General features: G+C 39.8%; 1 protein-coding gene across 6 annotated transcripts in view; it reads right to left on the bottom strand.

Annotated features, from left to right (window-relative positions):
• The window catches only part of LARGE1 (LARGE xylosyl- and glucuronyltransferase 1), a 354353-nt gene that overhangs the window by 34024 nt on the left and 302925 nt on the right, over nucleotides 1-17404 (bottom strand). For all 6 annotated transcript variants that reach the window (XM_074871306.1, XM_074871310.1, XM_074871308.1 and 3 more), the window contains 2 exons: nucleotides 5150-5313; nucleotides 39-317 (listed from right to left, as the gene is read on the bottom strand). In XM_074871306.1, the coding sequence (XP_074727407.1) occupies nucleotides 39-317; nucleotides 5150-5313 (443 nt within the window). The remainder of the gene's footprint in view (nucleotides 1-38; nucleotides 318-5149; nucleotides 5314-17404) is intronic.

Genomic DNA, 17404 nt, shown 5'->3' with positions numbered 1-17404 from the left:
TGGGTGACAGTGATGGAATCCCTCCACTGTCCATTTACCTGAGGTACTCGTAGAGTCCATACATGGGCAAGAAGTCAATGTCAGACAGAAACATGTATGGTGTGCTGATATGCTTCATGGCCACATTCCTTAGCAGATTCACAGGATAGAACTGTCCCTCCTTATACACGATATGGTAGCCGACATTGTGGCGGCTCATAAGTACTTCTGAGCCCTGGGCGTAGCGCAGAAATTGCTGGGCCTCTGCATCAGAAAGATAGAGTGCCAGGCTGATTGGACCTTCCCAATGTTTGCAGATGGCTTCAAGCATCTGGAGCCTGAAAGAGGAAGGGTGAGAATAAGAAAAGGCTGTCCTCCTGTCTGAGAATCTTTGCCTAGATTCATCTGATCAAATGTAGATATGTATCTCTAAGTGAGACAGATTGGGGTCACTTTACGTGCTGTGGAAAGCAATAAATATTTCTACAGCACGATTCATCTCATCTAAGTTGATGTCTCCTTCTGGACAGATGGACTGCACCCAAGATATGCCTATTTCTCTCCACTGAATACAAGTGAGCCTAAGATGGCCCTAGCTCAGATACACACATCCACAACTCAGGTACCTAAAGCTAGGTGAAATCAACACCATCCTTTCTGCCTGAAGCATTGATGCTGCAGGAAAACCCATATGCATGATGGCACTTCATCTGATGGGAGCTTTGAGCAGTTGCAGGGATCTGTCCGTTTGGATGTACTTACAGGGTAGGGGTCTCAATCTTCAACAGTGTCTAGTGCCCTATTCACAGTTCAGGTCAAGCTATTCTCACACACTAACATACTACAGTGTTTTTCAACAAGCTTGTGGAAGGAGAAAGGTGTACAGACCCACAGATCATTTTACCTCCTGTTTAGGAAAATCTTCCTCAAATTTTTGAAAGGCAGTTAGTCAGATCTTAAAAATTGTTAAAAGTGATAGGTCAAGGGAATACTGACTTATCTGAACATTTGCATTGACTAGAAGAAAACTCACTGTCAGGGAAAGGGCAAAAGGATGTGTCCTGGTTTAGCTAGGATAGGGTTAAGTTTCCCCAGCAGTGGGGGGGAAGCTCTAGCCGGGTTATTCAATACCATGCTGATGTCACCTCCAGTCGCTGAAGCGCCATAGCACAGGAGAATCGGTGAGCGCGTGTGTGTTATGCAATCTCTCTGCTCTCACTGCTGTATCGGTACATATCTTGCTCTGTTCATTGTTATTACTGTTATTGTTATTGTTGTTGTTCGTTTTGTTGCTGTTGCACTGTTGTATTAAACCTGTCCTTATCTCAGCCCTGGGGCTTTGTATTTCACTCCCTTTGTGGGGGAGGGGTAGCGGCCAAGTGGTCTTGAACCCTGGCAGGGACTAAACCACCACAGGATAACATAACGATAAAAAGGGGAATTACTCTGTGTAGGGAGTAAGGAGAGAAGGAGGGAGAGATATGGCATTGCTGCAGAATATCAAAAGACCATCTCAGACAAAACCATAATTTAAAGTAGTAGCTTGTATGTGTTTTAGCAGTATCTCAAATTTCATTAAATCATTTTTGAAATAGGTTTTATTGATGTATATTTTTTAAAATTTTCAGCAGTTACAATACCATTGATGAAAATGACAACAAAAGATCTCATACACAAACGTAAATCAAATCCAGCCTGGTCAAAATCGTTTAAGCACTTTGGGTAATTTATAGAGAATTGCCTAGAGATTAAGACATGCCATCCAAAAATCACCAAGGACTGATTACACACCCTCTTGAGTTAATACAAAGGGAAATGAACCTATGCAGCCTAGCCAGATATTCTATTAAAAATTAGGAATAGACTATGCAACATGACTATCTTCTCTCACTTCCAAATACACATTACTAGATTTTTCCTATTAATATTTATACAGGACACAAGAAAAGTTTTCTGCATCATTGTAATCAGAGAAAATAATTTCCCCCTCCTACTATCTCCCTAAGCTTTGCAGCAGAAAGCATTGATATATTCACACCAACAAACACATGTTCTGATTTAATGTTAATAGCTTTTTCTGAATGATTGTGATGACATCCAAGATGATACAATAATTTTCTTCTTAGATATGAGATATTACCTTTACTAGTCTACACCTGGTACATTATTTTCTTTTAATCTATTATTGAAACAAAGATTATTATCAGCTTGAAACATACAGCCAGATTAGAAACATAAATTGATAAAAAAAATCTAAAAAGTATGTGAAGGCTTTAGGCTTTTGATTGTACAAACAATAAATAGAGAAAAATACTTTTTTTTTTTCTTTTTCCAACATAGTGGAAACCTATTAATCAGGAGACTCCAATTCACCAGTACTCAGATTTCGGACAGCCTTTTAAAAATGGAATACTTGCCTAGCAAGAAATGTAGCAAAATGCCTTTGAAGGATTCCATGCAGTGGACAAATGGCATATATAACTTGTTTAAATGGCACACCTGATAATGCCTGCAAGGCTTTTCATGATAGTTAAGTGGGAACTGGGTTTTGCTAGTACAAATTTCCAGCTGGACAGCTTAGTACCCTTCAGAATACTCCATTTTGCCGCATCATTCTCACTGACAGGCTCCACTTCCATGAGTTTGACACAGGGACTGCTGGGTGATGCTCCACAATCTGCTCTCTGTAAGTTGTTACAAGTTTCCTTTGACCATAAAACTTAGAATTATGAGTTTCTAAGCTCAACATGACCAAGTTATTTTGGTTTTCTTTGTGGTCTTAAGAAATGCATTCTCTTAAGGACTCTAGAGAAAATAAATGTACTGCTGTACTGCATAATAATGAGGTCATCATTTAGTTGGTAAATTTTTTAAAGGTCTGTTTCAGTCAAGTGAATTTTGCTGGAATTCAATTGTTTTGTGAGATTCTTTGTTTTCACTTTTCTTCTTAAGAATACTCAACCAATTTACAACTCATTCTTGCCCATACTTCAAATGGTGTAATGCTAACGTGTCTCTTCTTGTCCACATCCTGATCTCCTATTTTCGTAACTCCCAGTCTGATTTCCGAACCCTGGGTGCATATCAAGCCTTTAAAAAGGCTGCCTAGCCAAAACACATGCATGAAAACCACAGAGATGCAACCAAACCATTATCCAAGAAAATGTCACATCAGCATAAAAGATGACAATTAACCAGTAACGAACAGCACTGAACAAAGTCTGTCTCAAAGCTTCTATCTAAAGCCATTAATGGTAGCTCCTGAACTGTATCCCTCTCTTCCGTTCCCCAAGACTATAGCACAGGAAAACATAAGCCTGTCATGATAGTTATGTCAGTCTCATCTCCAACAGGACTATAATTGGAGACACTGGGAGTTGTTTTTTTGCCTTTCATCTCAGATGATCATTTGAAGGAATGATGCAGGAATGTAGCATATAGCACACTGTTTATGTATATGTCATCTTACATCTGCGACACTATTCTTAAATGTCTACAGCTATGCTGGAGGAGTTTAATAAAAGTGGTTTAAAGAAGATCCAAAAAAAAAAAAAAAGGCAGTACCTAAAGATGTGAAAGAAAACAAAGCAGCTAAACAGTTCTTTTGTATGATATTATTTATTGATTTTAGCTGAAAGAAAGTAGGTCCAACTAAAATCAATAACTTATAGCAACACACCAACGAAGTAGGGAAGATTTTTCCTACACAGTATCAGGAGGGCTGTTCTTCCTGACTAAAAATGTGTGATTCTGTCTATCAATAAAAACATGTGCCCCAGTGAGGATCCAGAAAGGGAAACAGATGCTCAGACTTTGCATCAGTGCCAGTGAATCAGCACTGAGCCCCAGCTTATTCTTTTGAATTAAATTCTGGGGGGGAAATAAACATACCATGTGCACACAACAGCTTTACAAATTTACTGTGGCACTCACTCAGGGTCTGGCTTAATTTATTTCTTTAGTTTTTTAGTCAAAGGTTTGTGAACACTTAAGAAATGTTTCCTCAATTAAAAATCAATGGAACAGACACTGATGCACATAGCAAATCATAACACAATGTGCAGGATGCAGTACTGAGGCACTGGCGAAACAGAATAGACCTCATTTGCTTGTGTTTATTTTTAAAGCAGGCTGTAAATGTTTTGTTGATCTAAATTCCTCTGACCCTCCTGGAATACTGCTGACCTTCCACTGGTGTAGCAGTGGTGGTATTCACGGGTCATGTTGTATTCTGTATGTGCTCTGCTAAATGAAATACCGGTTTCTGGCTGATAATCAAGTTCTGACCTGTTTTGTAACCCACTCTGATAGCTGTAACTACAAAGTTTGGACTAGATTCAAACTGAGAAGCAGGAGGAAAAAGGAGAGTGACAATTCAAAATTTCACAAAGCTGGCTGATCTGGACTGCACTTGCAGAGCTTCTGAAAAACGACAACTAATTGCAATGGTGAGAATCAGAAACGTGCATGCGGAACTTGTCACGAAATGGATTTTTTTTCCCAAATGAAATACTAGTTAAATTCCACTTTACATCAGAACTGAAAGTTGAGAAGAGTTAAACTAGAAATGTTATTCTGAAAATCAACATTTGTATAAAAATGCAATGACTCCTCTCAAAAGGACGCTTTTTATTTCACACTAGCACATTAAAAAAAAAGTTTTAGTTTCAACTTCCCAATTGGAAACTAAAATGTTTAGTTTTGATTTTCACTATAAGAAAAATCACTAATTGAAATTTTCTGCAAGGACAATGCCAATGAAAGCAAAACTAACACTGCCTAATAAGGAAATACTGTGTGTAAAAACTTGGTCATCTACAACTGCTTGTCTAAGTCTATTACAAACATCTCCTGTTTTTTCTAAGCTGCTGCAAAAGTGTCATAAACTAATAATGCCTGATAATCCTGACAAGTAACAAACCCTGCAGATCCAGTATTCAGGCTCTCATGAACTCTACCCACACTCATGTGTGCACTGCAGAACTGAAGGTTGGATGCATGTGTGATATCTACATGTGCTACTCCTAATTCAAGAAAGGTCTTAGAGTATGAGACCTAAGTTTTTATGCAAGTGAGCTTCTTCTCTCCCCAAAGCATTACATAGTTGGATTTCTCTGTAAGAAAATGTTCATTGTCTCACGCTTCCAGATGAACAAGAGATTCTCCCTACCTGTCCATTGAAAGTTGAGCCACCAGTGTTACATCAGTATTGTCTGAAGCAGGCTCATATTCGTAATGTAGAAAATACAAATGAGTGCGATGGACGGTGAAACGTTCTCGACGAAATTCATAACATAAGTCATCCTCATCCAGCTCAGACAGCTGTTTCTGGAGCTGTAAGGAAAGAGTGGACATAAAGATAAGTTCTTTGTAATTATTTTAGCAAATCAAAAAGAATGAGGCGGTTGGGAACTTGCAGCATGATGCAATGGGGAGTGGAAGTGGAACATACAGAGTAGCAGGGTTTTCCCAAGCCCTGCTCCTGCAAGTCACTGGACAAGAGATTAGAAGAAAGCACTTGTAAGTAAATTGATAAGGCAGACAGACCATTGTATTATGGTCTATATATTATATATATTATCTGTATTACATACTTTCAACATCCAGACTAGCAGTGAAACAGTGAACAATCACAAGCTTAATAATCACCAAGTTTCAGAGTTAATGCTCCAATGTGATGCATATTGTCTTTCCTTATTAGAAGCAATGTTTCAAACTTTTCGTAGACATACAGCTCCAGTAGACAAGACTCAGCAACAGATTAAGCTTGTACGTGCTGGACTGAGCAATTCCCATTCTGCTGCCTCTGTTGGAGAATAGTAAATTGCTGCTATCAGCATGGACAGACAGCTGGAAAAGTAACATCTTTAACTGATCATTATTTCATCTCTTGAGATTTATGCATCTGCACCAGTTCAATTTTGCAATGAAAATATCCTTTCAACTGCAGAGGTGCCAGAAATAAGCCTACACTTTTAATGGGATTTATGCTTCTGGGTATCTAGTTTGAAAAATCCAAAGGACAGCAGATTAGCAGAGAATAGTTTTTTTTTTTTCTCCCTTGGAAACCAAGCCACTTCAAAGTCAAAATGGGCATCTCAAAGCAATCCAATCCGGAGTCACTTAGATGTGTAGCTTTAAGAGAATAAAAGTTTAGCTCTGGGGAAAGGAGGAAGAGAAAAACTGACCACACGTCTATGCAGCTGACCAATTCCATCCCTGAACTATATTATTTTAAAGACAAACATCTGGCTAGATTATTTAAAACTCATTCATTTAAAAGGAAAAATCAGTCATACCTCCTGTAAAATGTACTACAAAAATGTAATGAAGATGAAAATTACATATGGTCTTAACATGTCAAATAGAGTTCTGTTTGTGCTGCTCTAAAATGTATGTTACTAATAAAGGTTCCATTTTAATATTTTATTTCCTAAAAGCATCCTATAAGAAGAATATGATTGCATATTTATCAGTACATAATAAAAATCTTCATTTTATAGGAACTTTACAAGTTTTGATAAAAATCACAGTGCACTTAAAAACTGTTTCATGCAACAAATGCATTATTGAATTATAGACATTCATTTAAATTTCAAAATCTCTTCTTTTTGTCCTGTTCAGAAGGATGTAAGTAATAGTTTCACCATCTTCAAGAAAAAAAATGGAAAATGTAGGTATTTCTTGTTCTAATACTGTGTTAAGAAGAAGAGCTGTAGTTCTTGGAACTATAAGCATAATGGTTGCCATCAACAATAATGCTTACAGCTGCACGTTTTCCTGTGAAGGCTGATGGAATAATTCCTGATATTTTCCTGTACAGCACTCTATAATCTTTGTTTGAATAATGGAAATACCTCCTTTGATTTCAATGATCAGGCTTTTGGATCAGGCTCTCATTCTTCTGTTCGATTGTTCTGCACAGATCTTAAAACATCCCTCAAGAGAGACAGCTTTTAGAAAGATGAGAGTCTGAATCCTGACAAATCTTTAGTCAGGCAAAACTTCTATTGAAATCAAGATCTCTTTCGGTGGAATAGAAGTCAGGAGTTCTTTTATGTATTCTTGGAGTTTCATTCATTCTGATTTACAAATCATCATTCAGCTGAGCCTGTACTTTATTTTCCAAATCATGTTCAAACGATATTTGAATTAAACCCAATATTTGCACTGACTAGAAAGAATATTGTGTCCTTCTGTTCCTTCCTTGAAAAGAGACATCAGCATGCCCTTAACAGAATTGTCAAGGAGATGACTGAAATTTATATGGTTAAAACAATAGCAAAGCACATTTCAGGGGTACCTTACTATCCTGCTTACATACAGATGACCAGGCTAGAAGTTTATAATTGCACAGCCGCTATTCACCAGGCAGTCACTGAATGATTACCAGATTACATTCTGCTTGCAAGCTAAGAGGATATAAATACTTAATTATGAGTTAATAACATCTGGGGCTAAATTATGGCTTTGTGCATTACAGAGCCCTGGGTGGGAGAAGACGAGGAGACACAGCTTCTTAGGGGCCCCAGTATTTTGATGGTGAAACTCACCAAGTCACAAAGTTGGTGATGGAGGTGGAGAACAGCAAACAGAGGGAAAGGGAAATCTTGTTCTTTCTGCTGCATTTCGTAGGGTCAAGATTTCTTGCTGCCCTGTCAGATTTCTTCTGAGCCTGCAGCTATGCTGATAGTCCGCAAGTGCCCTGGCACTTCCCAGGACTCATGCTCAGTACTGTATGTAGTGTTGGGAATCAAGAGATGAGATGGCTGTGTCCATACCACTTGGAGACAGCAGTCCCTAGAAGGACCGTGGGCATGGTGTGCACTGACTGTCCCCCAGCCTTTTACCCCAGGACCCCTTGCTTGAGTGCAGGCAGGCTGCCAGGGGGAAGCCCAAGCACAGGTTGTCTGAGAGCCATGGCCAATATGTGAGCATCACCTGGCAGGATCAGAAACACAGCTTCATCAGCACTTTGCAGGAATGCTTGTGCAATCCTTGCCTGCTCACAGCAAGAAGCTAAACTGCTAGGCAGCCTTAGGAGCTAACACAGCTTACTTAAGGTGTGCTCCATCAGGTAGGAGTCCTAACCAGCACAGGACAGGCTGTGATTTGGTCTGTAGCACTGTCACTGTGTATGTGGAAAGCAGTCTGCATTAAGGATGGGCCTGTCCTGCAATGGTGAGGCAACAGGCACTGGAATGCGTGTGATTATCCATATCAAAACTCCTCTCCTACTGGAAGCAATGCTGGACATGTTAGGCACTCTGAATTTGGTCCAGCAAAACCCATAAGCTCACAAGCTCTCTCACTGAAGCTAACAGTATGATGTGGCCAAACTATCAGGACCAACAGCTGGGTACTGCACAGTTTTATGCAGTTTAGGAGCCCTTCTCACCCTCTCACTTTCTTTGTTCCCCTCATTCATATATATATTCAGATACCCATGCCCCAGTATCATATACACATATAAAGGCTGCTTCCTCTTTACAATGAAGAGACACATACAGCCTATAAAAACACATTGCACACAGTCATATGCCATTTTTTACACACATATTTAAAATGAAGAATGTTAAAGATGCACGATATTCAAAAGACAGGGAGTTGTCGAAGACAGACACTTATATATCCTTAAGTTTATCCCCTTCTGAGTTACCTCATATTATTTTTCAGTTATATGATCACATAAAATTTCTCAAATGATATAATCTTATCTACAGCATGCACTTTGTGTGGAACCATTATTTACGGACAAAGAACTTATAGCTTGGTTTAAGGTTGCTCCTACATTATGTCTTCTTGAAAAGATGGGTTTATAATGAGAATGCTGAGGATCTATGCAAAGGGATGCTTACTTAAACACAGTGCAACCTCAGAATGATGACCTTAATATCATCTGAATTTGATAAAAAGATGGCATCCCCATTATGGACCCCTCCATTATGCTTATGACAGTATGCCTAATATAGCAAAGACTTCTCAACCTTAGAGTGACAGCATGTATTCTCATAAGTGAGTACCTGCTTAGCATAAGATTGACTGTTTCTACAAGATTTTCAATGCTATGGCTACTTGCCATTGAGCATGTGGGAAATGTAACCTCTAGGAAACACTCACAGTTGAAAAATGTATTATTTACAGGCTGTGTATAGTAGATGTTCTCTGAGGAAATACTGTAGTGGGAAAAAAGAAGTGCTTTCATTAGCATCATGTTACTTGTTTCAGAAATAAAAATGGCAGCCATGACAGGCATAATGCCAAAACAAAAAGACAAATACATTAAAAAAAATACACTAAGTTACTTCTCTGGGCAACCAGCTGTGGCAGGTGATCAGACTTCATCTGAGGAAAAGTAGTCTTTGAAGCTAGGCTGGCCAGAGAGGCACAGGTGGGCCAGAAGGCATTAAACTCTACCATAAATTGTCATGATTTACCAGGTCTACTTGTCTGACTAATACATTGGTATGAGATGAGGTGCTGTTTTCTATCCATGTGATATATGGTAGACCCATATGATACACAACACATAACATGGACCTTTCACCAGTGAACCTGTTCATCTGCTCATAAATCTCCCTTCCTAGGGCTGTTCCTAGTGTAAACAAATTTGTGATTGGTTTATTTATTTATTTTTTTTAACTGCTGTATCACAGAAACAATTTACTTCCCACCAAAATCTACAGGATTTCATCTCAGATGAGATCAGTCCAAAATCCAGGATCACAAGTATTTTCTTTGGGATTAGTGATATTTAAAAAAACCACCAACAAACAATGTTTTGTGTCTAGAGGCTACTTAGATCTTGGGGAAGGGGATTAAAACCCTAATGTAGGCACCTCTCTCTCATCAAATGTTTAAGGTGAAGTGACATGACAGTAGGCTTAAGTCAGTCACTTAATATCATGCTAATACAACAGGAACGGAGTAGCTTAGATGAAAACTTTTAACTTTCAGATCATCTTTCCTTCTCCCAGGTGTGCACAGTTAAGATTCATAGCACAAAATCAACTCAGTTTAGCCACTTAGATGAAAACTAACACCAGACCAGGATGAAACTATAATCTGGTTATAAACTGCAGCAGTTTCATTTCCTCCTGTGTAGCTGTCCCAGCTCCCACCAGAAGGCAATTTGGACTGCAACATTTAGCACTTTCAAAGTGTGTGAATTAACTGTTGCCTTTAGCATGGCATAAACAAAGCAGATGATGATGTAGGGAGGAAAAAACATTCACTGAGTCTTGTTTGGGATGACCTACATAAAGTACTTCTGGCTTCTCCAACGATTAGTAATAAAAGCCAGACTAATCCCACATCAATTAAACCTTTATTCCTCCCACACCATAAAATTTTGTACATTCGCTATGGGTCAAATTGAGCCTTCTGTGAAACAAAGCTGTGCTAAGGACAAAGAGGACAGCGTCTGAGCAAGTCTACCTAGCAAGAGGAATTTTGTTGCAGCGTGTAAAAAGTAGCTAATACTCTTGCTCAATGGAAGTAATGGCTTATTTTGGCTGCAATTAACCAACATAATTTTTAGTCATGCATAATATCTTAGACTGTATATATGAAGCACAACTCCCCTTGATCTCAGCTGCAGATGTCAGATCTTGGTAGTCCTCTGCATCTCCCTTCCCCAGGTCCCTGCCAAATCTCCTTGGCTGAGGTGTTCCCAGACCTCCTTTGCAGCACAGTGCCTTGACAGGTTGGCTTCCTTGCTTTTGTTTCCCCAGATTGTTTCTAGCCCTGTTCCTTCTTGTGTGGCAAGTTCCACAGTCTAAGTCAGCCCCAGCCCTGTTCCTAGTCTCATGGTCCCTATTCAAGAAGTCTGCCAACTCCCTAAGCCTACAGGCACACATCAGTCTTTTCCTCTTCCTGCTCCAAACACTCTCTCTCCAGAACCTATGTCTCAATTAACTTTTTCCTTTCTGCCTTTGATGTAGCTTTCATCCCTTTTATATGTGAATCTGTATTTTTTTCTCCTTCATACTGTCTGGACATCAGTGAGGGCAATGGATATCCCTCAGAACAGAGACCAAATAGGTTCCTGCTCTCAGCTCTACTGTCCAGTCAGAATGTGGCATGGAGCATTCAGAAGAAACAGTCACAGAAAATGCCAGTCTTTGTCCAGGTCCCCTGCCTGCAGCATGATCAACTCTGCTGTGTCACTGGGATATATATAATCTTGTCAGGCATATCTATGCATACTCCTAAGAAAGAGTCTCCAGAGATCTTTAAAGTCAAAGAAAACACTACTGACGATGTGTAAACACGATTTTTCAGCATTATAATCTGCCTAAGTTTTTAGCAGGTTGGCAAAAGACATGTTCCTGGCCCAAAAGTCAATTCCTTCTCTGAAGTATAGAGTATTTTCATGAAGAGTCATCAGAACTTGTGGTGTGGATAATCCCCCCAAGCTTTTCCCCATGTTTCACTTAAAAACAGCAAACAAAAAAAAATCCCAGTCTACATGATTCACATGATCCCCCATCTAGCAATATTATAAGCAGTTGAAAGTGGAATAATGGCAACTTTGAGGCAACTAACAGGATGGTCTACCACCTCAGCATTTAACAACAATAACAGTTATAATAATAGCAACAACACAGCTGGGGAAGTCAGGATTTCACCTCAAAACTGCCACATACCATCTGTTATTACTAGAGAAAGACTATGTCATAAAAACATAGTAACTTTAAATCCCAGTCCTACAAATGATGAAGTATTCTGAAATTCTGCAGGAGCAAAGGGTACTCAAAGCATCAGTATGACTGCAAGTTCAGCACCCTGATACTGACTTGGAAATTCCCTTTGCTTGCTATTTTTAGACATTCAAAAATTGCTAAATCTGTTAGTAGAGTTTTTACTATGTTGTACATTGCTAGAATCTCCTGCTCTTCTGGTGGATATTACAAGCTGTATGCACAGCCATTTGCTAATAAGAATCTCTGGTTTTACACAAATAAGTAAATAAGTAAAAACACAGTTAGTAAGTAAGTATACACTTAAGCAAGTGTTTTCAGGGAGAACTAGATTTTTTACACTCTTTCTCTGCATTGTTGATTTGAAAATCTGAAAATAAAAATCTGCAGAGAATTTTTTCCTGTGTTTTCTGAAAGTCTTTTCTAATGGGAATCTACTGGTCTTTTCTTAAACTGAGCGAAATCAGTGATAAATCTCCCACTGATCTTGATCTAGGCTTTGGATCAGGATACAGGTTTCATGAATAGGGGACACCTCATTCAACCTTCAGATTTAATGCTTTGGCAGAAGTACCTGTTGAGAAGCTGCCTGCAGGAAAGAAGTTTTATGAGAATGCTAAAAGGTTGAGTGCGTGCCTGTGTGCTAAAATCAGGCTTACAGTATCTATCTCAAAGTGTAACTATAGAGATAGGCTGGTACACAAAACATCCTGCTGGAATATTTTAGGCTTTACAGTAGGTCCTTTAGAATGAAATGCTGGACATAAGCATTAAAAGTCAATAGGAAGCATTCAGATTCGAGATTATTGTGAGCTTTGCCTTTGTGGGTTTCCCAAAAATCTGCATTGCATGAAAATAAGAAGGAGAAGGGGGAAACAGCACAGAATAAGTAGGATGGAATGACTAAAGACATGCTCCAAAGGCCACTTGAGTCAATGGCTGTGTTTACAGGAGGATTTGGTTCATATTCTGAATTTCCCATCCAGAATCTGCATAAAAGGCAAGGCGGTGATTGCAATACCAATTTGCAGAGAAGAGTCTACTCCGTGTAATCGCATTTTAGTACATATTGCATAAAGGGGACTTACAGTACTACTCTGTGGCAAGAAGTGTGTGGCAGCTTCTGTCCTCAGCCTAACCCTGCGACATACAGGGTCCTTCAGCTTGAATATTTCAAGGAAAGGATGAAACATGCATGTACACATAGACATACATATAAGCATTTTTACATAAACAGAAGAACCCCAGTCTGTATTTCTTTGCCTCCTATACTTCAGTTTCAGTGTCCTATCTGTTCTGTTCATTCCCATTTGTAATGTTTTGGAAACTAACAGTGCTGTGTGGTGCAGCAGAAGATCAACGACTGACCAGATCAGGACTATGCAGTATGAGATCCAAACACTGCCTTTAGACCTGTTAAAATTCAGTCCATGCTATTATACTTCCTTAGTAAACATTAAAAAAATAAAAGTACTAATCCTTCCACATGCATATAGACATATATGTTTAAGCATACATGTATGCACCCACATACACAGAGGAAAAGTGAGAGATTAAGGTCTGATTATCTTTTAAACAAATGCCCCTTTACATCTCTCTAGCACCATAAAGAGTCCTTAAAAAGGGAAGATACATAATTTACATTCATTTTAACCATCTTAGTACTGATGAGAAGTGTAAAAGGGCCTTAGAGTAAGAGAACCAGCCCAATGGTACCCACTGACACACTTCCTTTTTGTGTTTTACAGATATTTTAATTACAGATGAAATTCCTTAATTACAGGTTGCATTTTAAATAAAACATCATTACAAATATTACACTGTAGAGAAGCAATGGCTGGCATAGTGGAACAAGACCTTAAGGGTAGATTCTGATACAGCCAGACAGTGACAGACCCACAACAAACCATTGCTTCTTTCACAATAGGGCTCAGTGCATTTAATGCTAAAGTAATTTTCTCTGATTATAAAAATCAGTAAAATCAGCGGAGCTAGTCTAACATTTTGTCCACAGTGCAGAGAAGTCCAGGCAGCTGAAGGAGCACCTTTTACCCATATACAATGCCTAGCTCAATAAAGCCCAATTGTGTTTTGGGGCTGCTAGTCTCAATTCAGAGAAGAAAGGAAAAATAATAGGTATTAAGATAAATCAAATAGCAATTCCATACTTGACTTTGGAGAAAGATTATATCCTTTGTATATATCCTATGCTTAGGAATCCTAATGGAAATGTACGGCTGCATCTTGTCAGACAAAAGGTCCATGTAGCCCAGCATCCTGTCCCCAACTGTGAGCTGGCTGCCTAGAGAGGAATGTAAAAGTGGAGCAAATGTATGCTGATGCTTTCTCAGAATGCTCCCCTAGTCCTGACCTTGTGGTTCAAGGACTTTCTGCACCAAAGTTTAACAGCTTTTGATTGATTTTCTTTCCATGAAGAGTCACTTTTGAGCATATGTATATTCTTAGCAACATTACCTCCTGCTCAAAGCTTCCTTACATCATGGGTGAAATGTCTATCTTTGTTTTGAACCTGCTACTTGTGATTTTCACTTCATGCCCCCTAGTTCTTTTACTGAGAGTGTGCTGGGTCTGTGTGTATGAAGGGAGTTTTTGGTAGCAGGGGAGGGGGCTACAGTGGTGGCTCCTGTGAGAAGATTCTCAAAGTTCCCCTGGCTCCAAGTTGGACTCACCTCTGCACCAAGGCCAAGACAATTATCGATGGTGGCTGTGCCTCTGTGATAACTTATTTAAGAAGGGGAACCTAGGAAGGGGAGGATGAGTTGTGAGGAGGAGTTGCAAGGAGGACACCTATGTGAACACTGAGGTCAGTGGGAGAAAGGAAGGAGTGGGGGGGAGGTGCACCAGTGCAGAGCCTCCTTGCAGCCTGTGGTGAGAGAGCAGGCCGCCCCTGCTGCCACCCATGGAGGTCACCAATGGAACAGATGTTGATGTGCAGGCCGTGGAGGACCCCACGCTGAAGCAGGTGGCTGTGCCCAACTCTGTGGGAAGAAGCCCCCGCTGTTGTAGTTCAGCACTGGGAGGACTGTAACACGTGGGAGGGACCCAGGTTGGAGCATCTTGGGAAGAGCTGCAGCCTGTGGGAAGGACTCATGTCAGAGAAAGTTTGTGGAGGACTGTCTCCTGTGAGAGGGATGCCACGCTGGAGCAGGGGAAGGATGTGAGGAGTCCTCCCGCTGAGAAGGAAGGAGCAGAGGGACTGACTCTAACCCCATTCCCTGCCCCCTGCACCGCTGGTGGGGAGGAGGTAGAGGAATCATGAACAAAACTGAGCCTGGGAAGATGGGAGGGGTAGGGGAAGGTGTTTTTTTAAAGATGTGGTAATGCTTCTCACTGTCCTACTCTGTTAAGTGGTGGTGGTGTTAGCGTTTGAATTAAATTGATGTGGGAGAAACGCAAGTTGGCATTGGCCTGTCGACCCTGCGCGGCTGTGGGAGAGAGGGGGGTTGGCATCGGCCTGTCAGCTCTGCGCAGCCCCTGAGAAGCAGCAAGGCTTTGATGAGAAACAGGCCTTAGGAGTAAGATACGAAACTGCTGAGTTGTGCCAAGGTGGCAGGGGAAGACAACGGACAGCTGCAACACTGAACTGTGGAAAAGTACTGAACTGTGAGAAGTTACTGCCGCGTGAACAGCGCGTGAACAAGAAGCTGATTGGTTTGCACAGCGTGTGTTAGAGTGGTCTTATGCGGATAGGAGCAAAAGTAGATAGCTGTCTAATTGCTGATTTGCCAATTATGAAGTAAGAGCTTTGGTGAGAGCGTAAGTATGTATTGTTGTAAGAAGAAAAAGGAAGAATAAAGAAAGAAGATGGCTCCTGACCTGCAGAAAGAAAAAAGAACACTCTGACTCGTTATTTTGGCTGCTACAAATTGATGTTCTTTTTCTTCCCCTAATGAGTCTGTCTTTTGCCTGTGACCATAATGGGGATCACCCCTCCCTATCCTTATCTCAATTCCTGAGCCTTCTGCTTTATTTTCTCCTCCCCATTCCTGTGGGGGAAGGGGTGAGTGAGAGGCTGTGTTGTGCTCAGTTGCCCTCTGGGCTCAAACCGTGATAGGAAGAACGACAGTGGTTCCCTGTTCACCTTACAAGATACTCTGCTTCTGAAGATTATCCTGCAATAGATCATGGGAATGTACTATATTTTAATAGGACACCTGTGACACTGTATGTTCTATAGCAGACAGAGTGAAAGCGGTCTTCATGATAATCCTATTCTTAGGGTCTCATAACTTCAAAGCTGAAACTTGGTTTTGTATTCTACAATAAAAAGGACATAGTCAATTTTAGAGAGGAGCCTACATCAAGGGTAACTAATAAAAACCAATGCTTTCTCCTAAGTGACTGCTCCTAAGCTATCTGAAGTTAGATTTTTTTCTGTATCTGATTGTTTTGATAGAAGGCTGTTAACTTTTTGGTGTCTCTTGGCAAGTTATGATTAATTTATTTTTGTATGTCTATCTCATTCTTTTCCAGTATCTTTTTTATTTATAAATGGAAGAATGAGTTACATTTCTTTTTCAGACACAAGCCATACCATATACCATATTGCGTTCTACTTGTCTTGAATAAGAAACAGGCTTGAACAGTTCGTCATTTCTAGTGTCTGTCAACTAGATACCAGTACAGTAAAATGAGCCATTTTAAACTTTCAGGACTGCCATTTTCAGCAGCAAGAACTTGCATTCACTGTGCACTGCTTCCCAGCAACTTGTCATCTGGAATAAATCTGTTTATTAAGGATTTACAGAGCTCTGGAAAATGTAGCAACAAGTCTCTGACTGCATTCATGCTCTTCGAACCTACACAGCATACTGTGAATTCAGTATAATTTTAACCCGCATTCTTAAAGTGTGATGAAGGTGTGTTTTGTTCTGTTGTCTTTTTTTGATGTCTCACTCTCCTCTTCTCTTCCTATCCTATCTGTCTATTGTATCGTGATGTCTCTGGCGGTCAGACTCTTAGTGGTCTTTTATCACATTCAGTTTGCTTGACTGTCTAAAAGCCTCTCACTCTTGCAGAGGATTTTCTTTCTCCATGTGCTTTTGCTCTCATTGTGCACTCACCTTTTTCCTCTCTCTCTCTCTCTCTGATCCCTGCTTCAGTCTCTTGCAGTTAATGTTTATCTCCAGTTTCTCATCATTTCCTGCTCCTTTCAAAAGACAGTGGGATGGTCCAGTATCTCAGAAGCCATGCCTTGGACTAAAATATATCTATCCAATCTCTGAGTGCTAGTTAAAAAGTTAGGAATGGCATCTCCTGTGGTCATTTTATCCACAGACTAAATGGAAACACTACAAGCCTCAATGATGCTATTGACTGCCAGTTACCTCTTAATTGCTAATGTGCACATGATACTGGCTTTGTTTTATTGATTTTTGTATAAAGAATGTTGTATATTTTAGAATTTTTTTTTCTTGAAGAGAACATAAAATGTTACAGATTCCTTTTTATTTCCTTTTAGACTACATAGACAAAATTGGTACTTGGTCTAGAAGTCTACAGAGACCACATTATACACAAGGAGTGTATAAATGTTTCAGTTAACAGTTTTTTACATTGGAATTATATGTACTAAGACATACACACACATAAGAACATCTGTATGTAAACATCCTTGATTTCAACCATTTTCAAATGAAAATTTGAAAATTTCATCTGAAAAGTTCTGATTGCAAATTTTATGCAGATACACATAAATGCTG

This window comes from Strix uralensis, chromosome 5 (genome assembly GCF_047716275.1).
Source record: "Strix uralensis isolate ZFMK-TIS-50842 chromosome 5, bStrUra1, whole genome shotgun sequence".
Lineage (NCBI taxonomy): Eukaryota > Metazoa > Chordata > Aves > Strigiformes > Strigidae > Strix > Strix uralensis.
The sequence above is the reverse complement of the archived record's forward strand: the minus strand, read 5'-3'. Positions and strand labels throughout refer to the sequence as shown.